The sequence below is a fragment of the Phocoena phocoena genome, chromosome 6, assembly GCF_963924675.1.
Source record: "Phocoena phocoena chromosome 6, mPhoPho1.1, whole genome shotgun sequence".
In the NCBI taxonomy this organism is placed as follows: Eukaryota; Metazoa; Chordata; class Mammalia; order Artiodactyla; family Phocoenidae; genus Phocoena; species Phocoena phocoena.
Genome location: NC_089224.1, coordinates 27,598,309 through 27,613,219, shown reverse-complemented (window position 1 = coordinate 27,613,219; position 14,911 = coordinate 27,598,309). Strand labels below are relative to the sequence as shown.

At 42.0% G+C, this 14,911-nt stretch overlaps 1 protein-coding gene across 1 annotated transcript; it reads right to left on the bottom strand.

The window, feature by feature from the left end:
• Positions 1-6,088: 6,088 nt before the first annotated feature.
• LOC136124921 (procathepsin L) lies at positions 6,089-10,969 on the bottom strand. The gene is made up of 8 exons (XM_065879741.1): positions 10,908-10,969; positions 9,600-9,736; positions 9,170-9,292; positions 8,927-9,073; positions 8,604-8,828; positions 7,983-8,148; positions 6,983-7,100; positions 6,089-6,225 (listed from the first exon to the last, which is right to left on the bottom strand). Exons 2-8 carry the CDS (start codon positions 9,723-9,725, stop codon positions 6,126-6,128), a joined length of 1,005 nt encoding a protein of 334 aa, XP_065735813.1. The 5' UTR covers positions 9,726-9,736; positions 10,908-10,969; the 3' UTR covers positions 6,089-6,125.
• Between the last annotated feature and the right edge of the window lie 3,942 nt (positions 10,970-14,911).

Here is a 14,911-nt window from a genome sequence, read left to right as displayed (position 1 = left end):
CGGCAAACATTGTTTTTATTTGTATTTCATGTGTGTTTGGGGTGGTTTAGTGGGGTGGGATGGATTTGTGTGTATGCTTATGTTAGAAGAAAGTTCCCATAAGCTTCCTTATGTGTCATTGCTGTCACTGTGTTGATTTAAACGGCTGATAAAAATCACTGAGGGAGGGCTTCCTTGGTGGCGCAGTGGTTGAGAGTCCGCCTGCCGATGCAGGGGACACGGGTTCGTGCCCCGGTCCGGGAAGATCCCACATGCCGCGGAGCGGCTGGGCACGTGAGCCATGGCCGCTGAGCCTGCGCGTCCGGAGCCTGTGCTGCGCGACGGGAGAGGCCACAACAGTGAGAGGCCCGCGTACCGCAAAAAAAAAAAAAAAATCACTGAGGAAGATCTAGTCAGAGACACACCCTGGTTATTTGCCACTGGGAACCAAGTGCAAATTTATAGTAACTAACAGTATTTGGGTACCACGGTTTAGCTTTCTTTCATCCAGGTCATATTGTTGGTATGAATGTAAAATGTTACAGCTGCTGTGGAAAACAGTTGGCGGTTCCTTAAAAGGTCAAATATAGAATTTGGCGGTTCCTTAAAAAAGTTCTTAAAAAGAATTACCATATTCTTTATAATAGTCCGCAGGTGGAAACAACCCAAATATCCATCAACACACGAGTGGATAAACAAGATGCGGTATATGCATACAACAGAACAGTATGCAGCTTTAAAGAATAATAAAATTCTGATACATGCAAAACATGGATGAACCTTGAAAGCATCATGCTAAGTGAAATAAATCAGACACAGAAGAACAAATATTGTATGATTCCACTTAGAGAGGTACCTAGAATAGACAAATTCATAGAGACAGAAAGTAGAATAGAGATTACTAGGGGCTGGTAGGAGGGGAGAACGGAGAGTTATTGTTAATGGGTACAGAGCTTCTGTTTGGGATGACGAAAAAAATCTAGAAGTGGATAGTAATGATGTTTGTACAACATTATGAATATATTTAATGCCACTGAATTATATGTGGTTAAAATGGTAAGTTTTATATTATGTATATTTTGCCACATAAAATGAAAAAATAGTATTTTGCAGAAAAATATCAGTACTTCCTCTTAAATAATTTAGCATGAATATCCTTAACTAGAGTTCAGTAGAGATCATGGTGTCCCTAGAAGAGAAATAAATGGGCAGTCTACTAAATTTTTATTTGATCTGTGTAAGTGGAAGAGTTCTAGGTCAAGTAAGTGAACTTGAATAATAATAAACCAGAGTCACAGCCCCTCAATCGATTCCCAGACTTGAGAACTTTTACAGATCCCCAAACCCTTAAATGAAGGGAATACTGGGACCCTACTACACTGCCAAAAATTTATACTGTTAATCTTTCTCCCAGCCTTCCCCAAAGGGATCAATAGCTGTTTACCAAGGTGACTGTACATTGGAGAAAAGGAGATAATCAGATATTTTGGGGACTACTGGATACTGGATCTGAACTGACACTAATTCCAGGAGACCCAAAAATGTCACTGTGGTCTGCAAGTTAGAGTAGGGGCTTGCAGAGGTCAAATGATCAGTGGAGTTTTTGCTCTGGTCCATCTCACAGTGGTTCCAGTGTAGTTATTTCCCCAGTTCCAGAACAGATAATTGGAATAGACATACTCAGCAACTGGCAGAATCTCCACAGTGGTTCGTTACATGTGGAGTGAGGGCTATTATGGTAGGGAAGGCCAAGTGGAAGCCACTAGAACTGCCTCTGTCAAGCAAAATAATAAACCAAAAGTAATGACTCGTTCCTTGAAGATTGCAGCAATTAGTACCACTATCAAGAACCTGAAGGATGCAGGGACTGTGATTTTCACCATGTTCCCATTCCACTTGCCTATGTGACCTGTGAAGAAAACAGATGGATCTTGGGGAATGACAATAAATTATCATAAACATGACCAGGTGGTAACTCCAATTGTAGATGCTGTTCCAGATGTGGTGAAATAGTTTGAGCAAATTAACACATCCCCTAGTTCCTGGTATGCAGTATATTGATCTGGCAAATGCTTTTTCTCCATACCTATTAGTAAAGATCACTAGAGGCAGTTTGTTTTCAGCTGGCAAGGTCAAGAATACATTCTCATTGTTTTGCCTTGGGTGTATAGCAACTCTCTAGCCCTATGTCATAATTTAGACTGCATGGATCATGATTGTCTTTTCCTTCCACAAGACATCACACTGATCCATTACATCGGTGACATGATGCTAAATGGAACTAGTGAGCAAGAAGTAGCAACTATCCTAGACTTATTGGTCTTATTAGTAAGACACTTGCATGTCAGAGGGTGGAAAATAAACTCTACAAAAATTCAGGGGCTTCCCATCTCAGTAAAATTTCTAGGTGTTCATTTGAGCTTGTCAAGATATCCCTTCTAAGATGAAGGGTGAGTTGTTGCATCCGGCCCCTCCTATAACCAAAAAAGAGGCACAATGCCTAGTGGGACTCTTTAGATTTTAGAGGCAACATATTTCTCATTTGGGCATGCTACTTTGGTCCATTGATTGAGCAACCCAAAAAGCTTAGTTTTGAGTGGGGCTCAGAACAAGAGAAGGCTCTCTAACAAGTCTAGGTTGCCATGCACGCTGTTCTTCCACTTGGGCCAGATGATCCAATGTATCTAATGGCGTTTTAAGTGTCAGTGGCAAAGAGAGATGCTGTTTGGAGCCATTGACAGACTCCAGTAGGCAAATCATAATGCAGACCCTTAGGCTTTTGGAGCGAAGTTACGGTATCCTCTGTGTATAACTACTGTTCTTTTGAGAAACAGTTTTTAGCTTGCTACTGGGTCTTAGTAGAGAATGAATGCTTAACCATGGGCTACCAAGTTCACGAGCTGCTCATCATGAACTGGGTATTACCCAACCCATCAAGCCAAAAATCAGCACTCCATCATCAAGTAGAAGTGGTATATATGAGATGGCCTGAGCAGGCCCTAAAGGCAAAAGCAAGTTACATTAAGGAGTTGCCCAAATGCCTGTAGCCCCTATTTCTGCCTTCTCTCTCCCAGCCTGCACCTACGGCCTCACATGGAGTTCTCTACAATGAGTTGCCCGAGGAAGAAAATACTTGGGCCTGATTCACAGATGGTTTTGCATGATATACAGGCACCAAGTGAAGTGGACAGCTGCAGCACTATAGCCCCTTTCTGGGACACCCCTGAAGGGCAGGGGTGAAGGATAATTCTCCCTGTGAGCAGAACGTTGAGCATATGGTTGTTCATTTTGCTTGGAAGGAAAACTGGCCAGATGTGTGATTGTATACTGATTCATGGGCTGTGGCCATGGTTTGGCTGGATGGTCTGAGACTTGGAAGGAACATAATTGGAAAATTGCTGACAAAGAGGTCTGGAGAAGAGGTATGTGGATAGAGCTCTCTGAATGGGCAAAAAGCATGAGTATATTTGTGTCCCATGTGAATGCTCACCTAAGCGTAACCTCAGTAAATCAAGTGAATAGGACAACCTGTTCTGTGAATATCAGTCAGATTCTTTTCCCAGCCACTCCTGTCATTGCCAATGGGCTCATGAACAAAGTGGCCATTGTGGCAGGGATGGAGGTTATGCATAGGCTCAGCAACATGAGAATGTGAGCTCCATAAGGGAGGTACTGTGACTATTTGCTTTACTCGTGTCCCTAGAGCCCATACAGTGCTGTCACATAAAAGTGACGAATACTTGAACGAGTAAATATATGAACTAGAAAAGTTTTAAAAAGTAGTACTAAGGAACGAGACCATGGAGCAGCTCTTGGTAATAGTTTCTTACTAACTTATTTAAAAATAGAGATGATCATGGACATTTGTGAAATTCCATGCTTAAAGTGAAGTGATGGGATACCACTAATATTTGCTTTTTTAAATCCCAGAAGTTTTTTTTTGCTTTTCAGACTTCTCCCGTTACGGAGCACAGGCTCTGGACGCACAGGCTCACGGGCCCAGCCGCTCTACGGCATGTGAGATCTTCCCGGACCAGGGCACGAACCCGTGTCCCCTGCATTGGCAGGTGGACTCTCAACCACTGCGCCACCAGGGAAGCCCTGCTTTTCAGACTTTTATATCAGTCAAAAGTTAACTGAGATTAGGAAACATGGCCAAATTAAAGTTTTACAGGCAAAACACCTAATGTGGTCTTATTACTCTAACTTTCATCAATCACCAGCCATTAACAGAAATAGGCAGGCTATAATTGCTTTTAAGATTTTGTAAACATACCTTGGAGATACTGATTGAAATACGTGCTATGAATGGAGATTTCCTTATTACAGAGCCCTTTCCCTCCCCTAAGAAGGTGCCCAAGTTTTAGAGCTACATACCCATGTAAGCCAGTTCCTTCCTCATATTTGCTGAATTCTCTCTCACCTTTCCCTATTTCCTTTGCAATTTAACTATAATAAGGAACTGTTTAGATATCTGGACTATAAGTAATACTGGTAGTTAAGTTTGTACTTCAGATTTTTGTGATGATCAAAATTTGTTTCCAGTTCTATTTATTTCAAGTCTATTGGCTCCTTTGAAAAATCCTGTTAGATGATAGATGCGGTTTGGAACTTTTTGCAAGCTTAATATATTTGAAAGTTATAGAAACACCAAATATACTAAAATATAATTTAGACATCTGCAAGGGGGTCTTCTGATTTGACAGACTTGAAACTTTTATTAAATAAAAAGCCACCATACTTTCATTCAATTTAGCACCTAGATGTTTCCCTTAGTCTTTAGTTGTTCCAGGATGCTGTACACAGCACTCTGAGTTAGCCTGCTGCTGTAATGTAAGATGAAGGAATCCCTGACTGCATGTGGTAGACTGTGTTTTCCAAAAATGGCTGTGGACAAAGGCTAGTGAAGGTTTTGTGGGATATAAAGTTCCAGTTGTGTTCCATCACTCATTCCCTTCACAATGGATTATGGCTGGATTAAATATTTCTGCAGTTTATTCCTTGTATTTCCTTGATTGGGAACATGAGATTTTTAAAAACGTATACACGTGCTTCTTCAGCTTGCAGAACGTAGGTATATTTGTACTATTTTTTTTCTAATAAAAATACATGGTTTCTGCAGAACAGGTTAAAGAAAATAATCGTCCCTAATTCACCCAGAAGTTTGGCATATTTCCTTCCCATCTTTTAAATATACAAAAATACTGTTATTTGTATTTACTATCTGTGTAACCATATGCTTGGGCTGTTTTGTTCCTTTCTGAGTTTTTTAATTCAGAGATTAGGTAGCTAAGCCCAAGTTTGACCTAGTGATCTCTCATCAATCTTCTGAGGCTAGAGGACTGTTTTTCTAGGCCAGCCTCATTTCTTATGGATCTTGAACAGATTTCTCCAGTTACTAACAAGCACCTGAAATTTGTTAATCACAACCATTAAATTTACTTTTGGGAACACTAGGTTAACATGGTTGACATAAAATCTGCATATTTATAACTAGAATATCTGCAGAGCCACCCAGTGTCTCTCTCCTAATGAACCATTTGCACATTCAGTTATGTCTTTATAGCCCAATTATATACCCCAACTACTACAAGTTAATGCATTAAAAAGAGAAAGTTCCACCTTTACGTGTTGAATTAAAATTTATTGTAAAAGGTAAAGTTTTATGTATCCTTTTAAAAAATGAAAATTCAAAAGTCTTAGAGTTAAGCAATGAGTCTTCAACATTATAAAGCTATTTATAACAGTAATTAAAGTAGTGGTTGGGGCTTCCCTGGTGGCGCAGTGGTTGAGAGTCCCCCTGCCGATGCAGGGGACACGGGTTCATGCCCCGGTCTGGGAAGATCCCACATGCCGCGGAGCGGCTGGGCCCGTGAGCCATGGCTGCTGAGCCTGCGCGTCCGGAGCCTGTAATCCGCAACAGGAGAGGCCACAACAGTGAGAGGCCCGTGTACCCCCCCCCCACACACACACAAAAAAGTAGTGGTAACATCTAACCCTTATAAAAATGTCACAGAATTCAAATCACTACTTGGATCCTCAATGGTTCAGTATCTTATCTTATACAATAAGGGTTTGGCCAGTTTTAAGATAAAACTCCTCCAGGTATGCTGTCCTCAAGTCCTCTATTATCACCATCCATCAGCTCACACAATGGGATAGCTGGCTGCTGTGGCAATTCCACAATGGTTGTTCTTGTCTTTGGCCATTTTTATGTAGCCATTCCAGCCCCATTCTGGACCCCAACTGAAAGAAGAACATGTTTTCCATTTTATACAAAGCATCAAGAACACATTACCTTCATTAATAATAATAACAACTAATAATTAAAATAGTGCATAGCATGTATCAGGTACTATTCTAAGTTCTGTTACATATATTTATAAGTATATTGACTCCTGTGGGTCCTTATCTTAACTTTTTAAGATAGGAAACTGAGGCAGAACTGACATTCCAATGTAACAGTCTGTCTCCTCAGGCTCACCTCAGTTAAAGAACTTTAGCTGTGAAAATTGATCCTCACAACCCTCAAAGACCTCTGAGAGCTGGGAGTAGAATGCAATGACAGGATATCAAATGATTATCAGAAAGGATGCACAGAGGCCACTGCACTCTTGGACAATCTTTCAGACTTAAAGAATGAGCAGAGGCAGATGTTTCTGCCCACTACTCCTTGTTCAAAAATTAGAGACAGAAAAAGGAAACCAGCCCTCAACTCTACAGGTGCAAAATCCTTTATATGAAACCCCTGGGGCTGGATGTGTTTCTGAATTAAGAATATTTTCAGAATTTAGAAATGCAATGTTACAAATACATAATAATAACCCCAACAAACTTGCTACAGAATCTTATAATCACATATCAGTATTTCTGTGTTTAAGTGGGAGAAAGACTTCTGGGATTTCAAAATTGAGCTTTTTTGGACCTGGAATCAAATACTGCTTCCAAATAAGGATTTCCTTTTTCAATCTAAAATATAAATATAACATTTGGAGTTTTATACCTGTTCTTGACAATCCAAAATTTATTGTTATTTGAATCTGTTCCTTCAAAGCCATAGCCAACCACCAAAACACCATGATCCAGGTCTTTGCTGCTGCAGTCTGAATCATAATAAATACCTGGGAGAGTAAAATTCAATGTTAGGGTGAGGAGTTCCAAGTGACACATGACAGTAACCCAAGCTACCAACCAATTAAGAGAAGTATCTCAAAATTCAGTGAAATGTCATAAACAAATTCCAAATAAGACTTAAATATCTGACCAAAAATAGTAACAGCTGATGAAAAGGAAAAAGAAAAATTTAACTCACTAGAAATCAACAAAATTCAACAAAATCTTAGATATATTTTCTACCTAAAAAATATTTCCAATAATAAGACCTAGTTATCAAGGTTAAGGTGATTTAGGCATTCAACTACTAACTACTAATATTAATTAGCATAATCCTTTCTACTCCTTGAATGCCAACTAAGAAAACAGCACAAAACAAAAAAATACTTGGGCTTCCCTAGTGGCGCAGTGGTTGAGAGTCCGCCTGCCGATGCAGGGGATGCAGGTTCCTGGCCCGGTCTGCGAGGATCCCACATGCCGCGGAGCGGCTGGGCCCGTGAGCCATGGCCGCTGAGCCTGCGCGTCCGGAGCCTGTGCTCCGCAACGGGAGAGGCCACAACAGTGAGAGGCCCGCGTACCGCAAAAAAAAAAGAAAAAAAAAACTTGAACCACAGGGTTCTTTGCAGATCTAACTACAATAGTAAAAGACTTTTGGAAAAAGGGACCAACAATTGAAGAATAGTTACATAGCCATTTAAAAATATTTATGAAGTTTGTCATCATGAGAAAATGCTTAAAGTATAATGTCAAATGGAAACATCATTGTTATTAAATGCATACACTCAAAAGTCTACAGTCCTAGAAAACAGGACTCCATACCAGAGTCAAAGCATGGTCATATTTTCCACTTTTCCCTGCCTGAATTTCTATAATAAAAGAAAAACACCTACCTGATTTATAGAACTGGAAGGATGTATGGCCTGCATCAATAGCAACAGAGATGGGCCCCACAGTTGCCACTGCCTTCATAAGGGCCTTCTCCCGCTGAGGGATGTCCACGAAGCCAGTGTCATTGACAGCAGAACACTCGGGCTTATACTTACAGCTATTTGTTTCCTTTTAAAGATAAAGGGGAAAGAGACTTGATTATTACCATCCACCTTATGAGGAACATGAATTATAGGACCATAAGATGCAGCAGTTTGCAGCTTAATAATTTCTAAGTCAATTTTGTTATAAAGCAGCCCAACAAAATGCTATTGATTGGTTTGAAATGGAAAAATTAGTAGATATTTCTTCAGTAAGACCACTTAGGTCTACCTGGCCATAAGAAATTTTTCACTATGGAGAAATATGCATTATATGCAGAATGGTGTACATATTCTTCACGTTACATAGAAGTAAGACAAGCTATGTTAACCATCTAATCAGAGACCTGTGCAACAGCTGATAATTTATAATGACAGTTCTGACAGTTTACATCTAAAATGTGAATGCTGAATAAGATGTCTGTCATCTCTGAAAGTGTTCAAAAGCAGAGCTGTAATGACAAGATAAAGAGTTCCTTTTACCTTTCCAAGATATGGATAGGATTCCTCTGTGTCCAGGCCTCCATTGTCCTTAACATACTGGAAGGCATTATCCATTAAGCCACCACTGCAACCCTCATTGCCTTGAGGCCGAGAGCAGTCCACCAGGTTCTGCTCACTCAGTGAGACAAGTTTGCCAGTTTTCCAGAACATCTGTCCTTCAAGGGCGCCAGTGGCACTAAAAGCCCAACAAGAACCACACTGACCCTGAAAATAAAAAAGCCATCAGTTTACAAGACAAAGACCAACAACAGCCTATATACCTAAACATTCTTAAGAAAATCTGAATCTGAATACTGTCATACCTGATTCTTCACAGGAGTTACATAGCCTTTCTTAGTCCAATCCACAGATTTGGGGACTTCAAGAAAGAGAGGTTCATGGAACACTTTCCCCTTTTTGTGCTTCTGGTTTTGAAAGCCATTCATCACCTGCTTAAATTCTTCACTGGTCTTCAAGGAAAAGTAAATAAAATGTTGAAGAAGTTATTTTGCTAAAGTACTGAGAAGAGGAGGCACAAAAAGTTCAGCAACTCATGCCACACTCACCATGTCACCAAAGGCATTCATTGCCATGGTGAAGCCATGTTTCCCTTGGCTGTATTCCTGATTGTGCAAGTCAATCATTTTCATATTCTTCTCCCACACTGCTCTCCTCCATCCTTCTTCATTCTAGATGCAAACATATAACTGGTCATTTTTACTTCTATTTAAAACCCAACCCATGTTCACCAAATGGATTTGCAGACAGAGAAAAAGAAAAACTGTTGTCAGGGATGGCTTTATACTTCTGAGAGCTGTTCTCCAAACTCTGACACAGGAAAATATGCCCATGCTGTGCTCAGAAATAGGTGCCATTAAGTTACTGCCTCGATAAAAGCTAAAACAACTACTCCAGAAACTACTCTCCGGCTATAAACTCCAACAGCATGGACCATTGTCTGTGAGGTCCCTCTGGAAATTTTCAGATGTTACCAACCATGCCATACAGTCTCCCATGTGTTGCCTTCCACTGGTACCAGTGTGCATCTAACATTTGATCAAGTTTTGGAGCAGCTGAGGCTATTCCCAAGCAAAGGGCAGTCAGGAAGAGTGAAGGATTCATCTTTCAAAAACCTAGGAAAGAAAAAGAATTAGTATTTGATGAGGCCAATGCTTTAAAAAAGCCATCCTACTTTCTCCTGGATGTTATAGCCACTATGGTGGACTAAGATCATTTAAATGATCTTCTCAAATATTTACGGAAAGTCTGTGAAAGAAGGCTAAAGATATGGGTGGAAAAAAACAGGTCAAAGACTTAACACAGTGGAGGTATTTGATTCAGCCATCAAAATGAAAAACAGGCTGACAAGTGCTATAGGAATTGAAACAGACTTCACTATGCGTGCAATGATAATTTAGGTTTTGATAAGAATTTCTGCCACAACTTATGTGTCGGCATCTTAAGGCAACAACTAGGAAAACGTTGGTCCAGGTTATTTACTGAACGTATGGAGGTGACCCAAGACTTTTATTTATCAGGACGCCTGATCCTAAGTAGGGACAGACATGTATCTCAAAGAGTTAGATGGCTACCTCACACCTTTCTTCTTGGCTAATAAACAGCAGGGGGTGAGATATGACTTCGAATCTCTGCTACCTAAATTGAAACCTTTCTAAAAAGCCTTCCCAGGAGAAGGTGGGCAAGAGTGCACACTGCGCTCCCTACCCTTGTCCTGTGTAGCCCACACTCCCTCCCTCGCCCTCCAGACCGGGCACGCGATCACGTGGCACGACGGCGCCCAGAGCCCCCAGTTCTCGTCCCGGGTCAGGGCCAGACTCTTGGGGCTCAAAGAACCCGTCTGGTTTGAGCCCGCACCCGCGCTGTAGGCGGGGCCAGGCCGGGGACTTGCTGCCCAGCTCCCAGCCCTTCGCACACTCCCGTCGCTTCCAGAGGCTGTTTACGGCGGCGCAGGGAGCGACGGGCCCCTTAGCCCGGAGTTCGAGGGTCACACTGCCGCGACCGACCCGAACTTGTGCCTGCCACCTCCCAGAGGCTGACCGGCCTAGGACCTCCACCGCCCCCCGCGTGGCGTCAGCTCTGCCCTGGGTTTCCTAAATAGCCCTGCCCCCTTCCCCACCTCAGGCTGCCAAAGCTTGAGGGAGCGCCGACCCAGCCTCATCAACTCCCAGCGGGCAGACGCTGTCGTTCCTGCGGGTCGTGCCTGCCCCCTCACCCGAGTCCCTGGATATCCCTCCCTCCAGTCCCCGTCCCTGACCCGCCTCGGCCCCAGACTAGGTCGCTGACCTGCGGCTGCCGCAGCTGCGCAGGCGCACTCCACGGACGCACGTAGCTCTCCCCAGGTCTCCGAGGCTGGAGGTTCTGGCCGGGTCGTGCCTGACTCTGCCTTTAAGGCCCTGGTTTGCGGCCCGGCCGCCCCTGCCCCCATCGCCTGCCCGCGCCGCGATTGGCTGAGCTGGCCAGTGGGCAGGGCCTCCGGGCGTGAGTACTCTGCGCTCGTGATGCGACTCTGTCCCAACTTGTCCCTGGGAAGGCAGTGCTAACCTCAGTGGAACCGAAGACGAAGAGCTGGAGGCCCCTGGGCAGCGCTGAGGAGGAGTCCGGCGTCTCTGGGGACCTGGATCAACTAATCACCTCGATTGCGCTCGGCCGGTGGTTCACGAAAAAGAAGCAACAGGGAGGCCCAAGCGGATTTTCAGCGTAACCCTGTGCCTCCTTTAGTCCTGGACTTTTTGGTGAAAGTCTGCGGGAGGGCTGAGAACTGTCTAGTTTAGGGGTTCCCGCTTATTCCACAGCAAAGGTGGGGCGGGCTGGAGGAATGCGGAGCCCTCAGGCAGAGGCGTTACCTCCCGGTCTGAGGGTGGTACCAGCTGAGTTTGAGGAGAATCGGAGCGGAATGGCAGTTCCTCAAAGCCCGTGACGCGCTGGTCGCTACCCAAAGCCCAGGAGGGAAAGGGGACGGGCTGGGTGGGTCTCCAGAGAAGGCATGGCATTTTGTAATGCCTCTTTCCCGTCTTCCCGGTCAGGGGTTCTTCTCGCCTCGCAAGCTTTCCTCAAAACCAACAGAAACGAGTTATTTACAGAAAAATTTGTCTTAATTAAAAGAAGAGCGGGTGGGAAAGAGCAGAAACCGCTTTTGCTTCCCCACTCTGCATTATGGATCATTAAGTCTTCCTCAATATCCAAAGTGCTTTTCTTCAGATATAAGAAATGTACTTCTAAAAAGAGTAGTTTAATCACATTTAATATCAGGGTTCAGGTTTACATGGTTCGAAGAACTGTTTTAGTGGAGGAAAAAGTACAGAACTAAAGATTTAAGGAAATTAATTCAGAAACTTTTTAAAAAGTGACTTTAAAAAAATTATATAAGAAACACATTCGTTATAGAAAACATATTTTAGAAAGTAAACACCCCCGTCCCCTCACCTATAACTCCTTTATAGGCATCTCTCTCTCTCTCTCTCTCTCTCTATATATATATATATGTATATAAAACAAAAATGGAGTCATAGTGCATGTCGATTTGTAAATTCTTAGTTAAAATTAAATTGGTAACCTTCATAGAAGCACAGACAAATATTTTTAAAAATCAATTTACTAAAAATTTCTATTTTGTGTCCTTTCAAGTAGAATCTCTTTCCTCTCAAACACAACGAGGGGCCAGAATTTCTCAGGTGGTTACAGAAGTACATTGTATTGCATATGGCTGGAGGATTTTTTTCTTTTCTTTTTTTAGAAGTAGTCTTTTTTTAAAAGTAGTCATCCAGTCAACGCAAGTATCATTCACACATGGAAATAAATGAAGACCGCCTACATGGGAGCAATTTGCTATGAGGAGGGAGGCAATTCTTGTCTGGGTAAGGACAAGCTTTATAATGAGAAAACAGAGAAGTTTCCATAAACCCTGATTAGAGACTGTTATGAGGAAGCTGGAAGAGGAATAACTAGAAATGGAATATCCTTTGTGATTGGTTCGGGGAGAATAGTTGGATTTCTCTGGTTTGTCCTGGAAGTAGAAGCAAAAATAAGTTGTTAGTTATTCAGGAAGTCCTGACTGTTCTGAGGTGGTTGCTGCAGAATTTTCTTTTGGGGGTCAGCGTTCTATTGTCACATAAAGTCTAGCCATTGTCCGTTTGTTTACTCAGTCTATCACAAGAAATCTAAGTTATTCTAATATGTGGGTTTTACAGTTGCCCTTGGGTCACAGCTCTTTAAGACTGCAGAGGGTGGAAAAACCTGCTACTTCATGACCATCTGTGACTGGAGGCTGTGTGGCTGGTGCTGCTCCAAAGAGTGGCGTCTCCTTTGTTTCTTGGAATGTTATACAAACACAGTGGAAGGAAAAATTGACTCCTTTTTTAGCAAATATGCTCAAACCCTAAAATTAAATCAAGGAATATCTAAATTCAGGAGAAAGCCATTTAAACAAGAGAGTGGATTATTGCTCCAATTCATGAAATCTACTTATACATTATCTGTTAAATAATAGCATTACAGAGATGTTATTACTAACCATTGTGTTCCTTTTCTTCTATTCCCATTTCTTTGCAAAGTAACTTAGATGAGTGTTAATTATTAAAATGGTCACATTTTAGCCAAGTAACCAAGCCTTAGCTCTGCCTTTGATAAAATGCGTTGGTAGAACTTAACTCTTCCTATTTAAAATGCAGTATCTGCAAAAGTATATTTTTGTGTGCATTTGTCTAGATTTCTTTTGCTCAATAATGAAATAGAATGTAAATTCTTTACCCCATCTCTGTAAGTTTTAAACCAAGGGGGAATGAACAAATCTTGTGTTGTGGTATTCAAGACCCTGAGGCCACTTAACACCTTTCCCCAATGTAACAACCCCCTCCAATTTGTTTAACTTCAGTGAGCCACGAATTACTCTTAGAAACATTGTCCAGTCCATTTGTAAAGTGGTTTATTACCATTTATAATTTTATAGAAAAGAGTATGTTTATGATTCCACTTAAGAAATAATTTATTTTTCTAAGCTACTGTAACCTTGCTTTTCCTATAGGGTTAAACAGTCAGCCAATTTTTTAAGTTAGTAAATCAATCTACAAGAATTAATTAAACTCTTACTTTGTGCTCATTGACCGCTCCTTGTGAGTTTGTGCATTTACTTAGACACATTCTACATGTAACTTTCCTGGCAGCTTTTCTGAAACTCAGCCTTTCCATTTTAAAATCTGAAATTAACTACGGTAATCTTGATTTTACAGCATATGAGCACAGCCATGATCAATATATTTAAATGAGATTATGGCAAAGCATATTCGTGCAGTAGGTAACATAGGAGCTGAACTTGAGGGATTTTTTTCCCCACCCCTAAGACTATAAGAGAATCTCTTCCTAAAATCTGAAAAAGTCTTTTCATGAAACAAGGCATATTAGTTTCTTATGGCTGCTGTAACAAATTCTCACAAACTTGGTGGCTTAGAACAACAAGAATTTATTCTCTCACGGTTAGGGAGATCAGAAGTCCAAAATCAGCATCACTTGGGCCGAAAACCAGGGGTTGGTAGGGCTGTACTCCCTCCAGAGGCTCTAGGAGAGAACCTGTTCCTCTCCTCTTCCAGCTTCTGGGGCCTCCAGGCACTCCTTGACTTGTGGCTGCATCACTCTCACCTCTGCCTCTGTGGTCACATTGCCTTCTCCTCTTCAGTCTGTGTCAAATTTCCCCGCACCTCACTCTTACAAGAACACTTGGGCATTTAGGCCTACCCAGATAATGCAGGATAATCTCTCCATCTCACAATTCTTAATCATACTTACAAAATCTTTACAATATAGGGTAACATTTACAGGTTCTAAGAATTAAGACCTGATATGTTTGGGGACCATTATTTAGCCTACTGCACATGGTATAAGTAAGAGCCAGCTTCTTGACTGTGTTTCAAACTTGTGTTTAACATATCTTTAGGCTGGCTTCACTAGTACAGCTAGGCCCTCTATATGACCTTCCCGCTCTGTAACTTCTTTGCTCATGTGCCTGATTGTAGACAACAGCTCCTGCCCTGACTCTCCTGCTAGTGCAATGTTCGACACAGTTTTTTAGGTTCCAGGACTCCCACGCAGCAGCTGTTATTACCTCCCCTTCCCTCCTTACTCTGTCCACAACCACCTATTCCATGGTCTCTGCATATAAAAGCATTGCTCACCCACTCCTGCCCTGAGATATTTCTGGTTTAGGCTTTGAGCATCTCCCTATTGCAATCATCGCCGTTAATAAAGTCTTTCTTTGCATAAAGTCTTTATTTGCATAAAGTCTTTCCCCTGACACC

What these genes read in the sequence shown, in the direction of transcription:
- LOC136124921 (XM_065879741.1), bottom strand. Translation starts at nt 9,725, where the DNA reads ATGAATCCTTCACTCTTCCTGACTGCCCTTTGCTTGGGAATAGCCTCA. An exon ending in ATGGGAGACTGTATGGCATG is followed by an intron (nt 9,293 to 9,599) that starts GTTGGTAACATC and finishes GTTTGCATCTAG; the next exon opens with AATGAAGAAGGATGGAGGAG. An exon ending in TTTTGGATTGTCAAGAACAG is followed by an intron (nt 6,226 to 6,982) that starts GTATAAAACTCC and finishes TTCTTCTTTCAG; the next exon opens with TTGGGGTCCAGAATGGGGCT.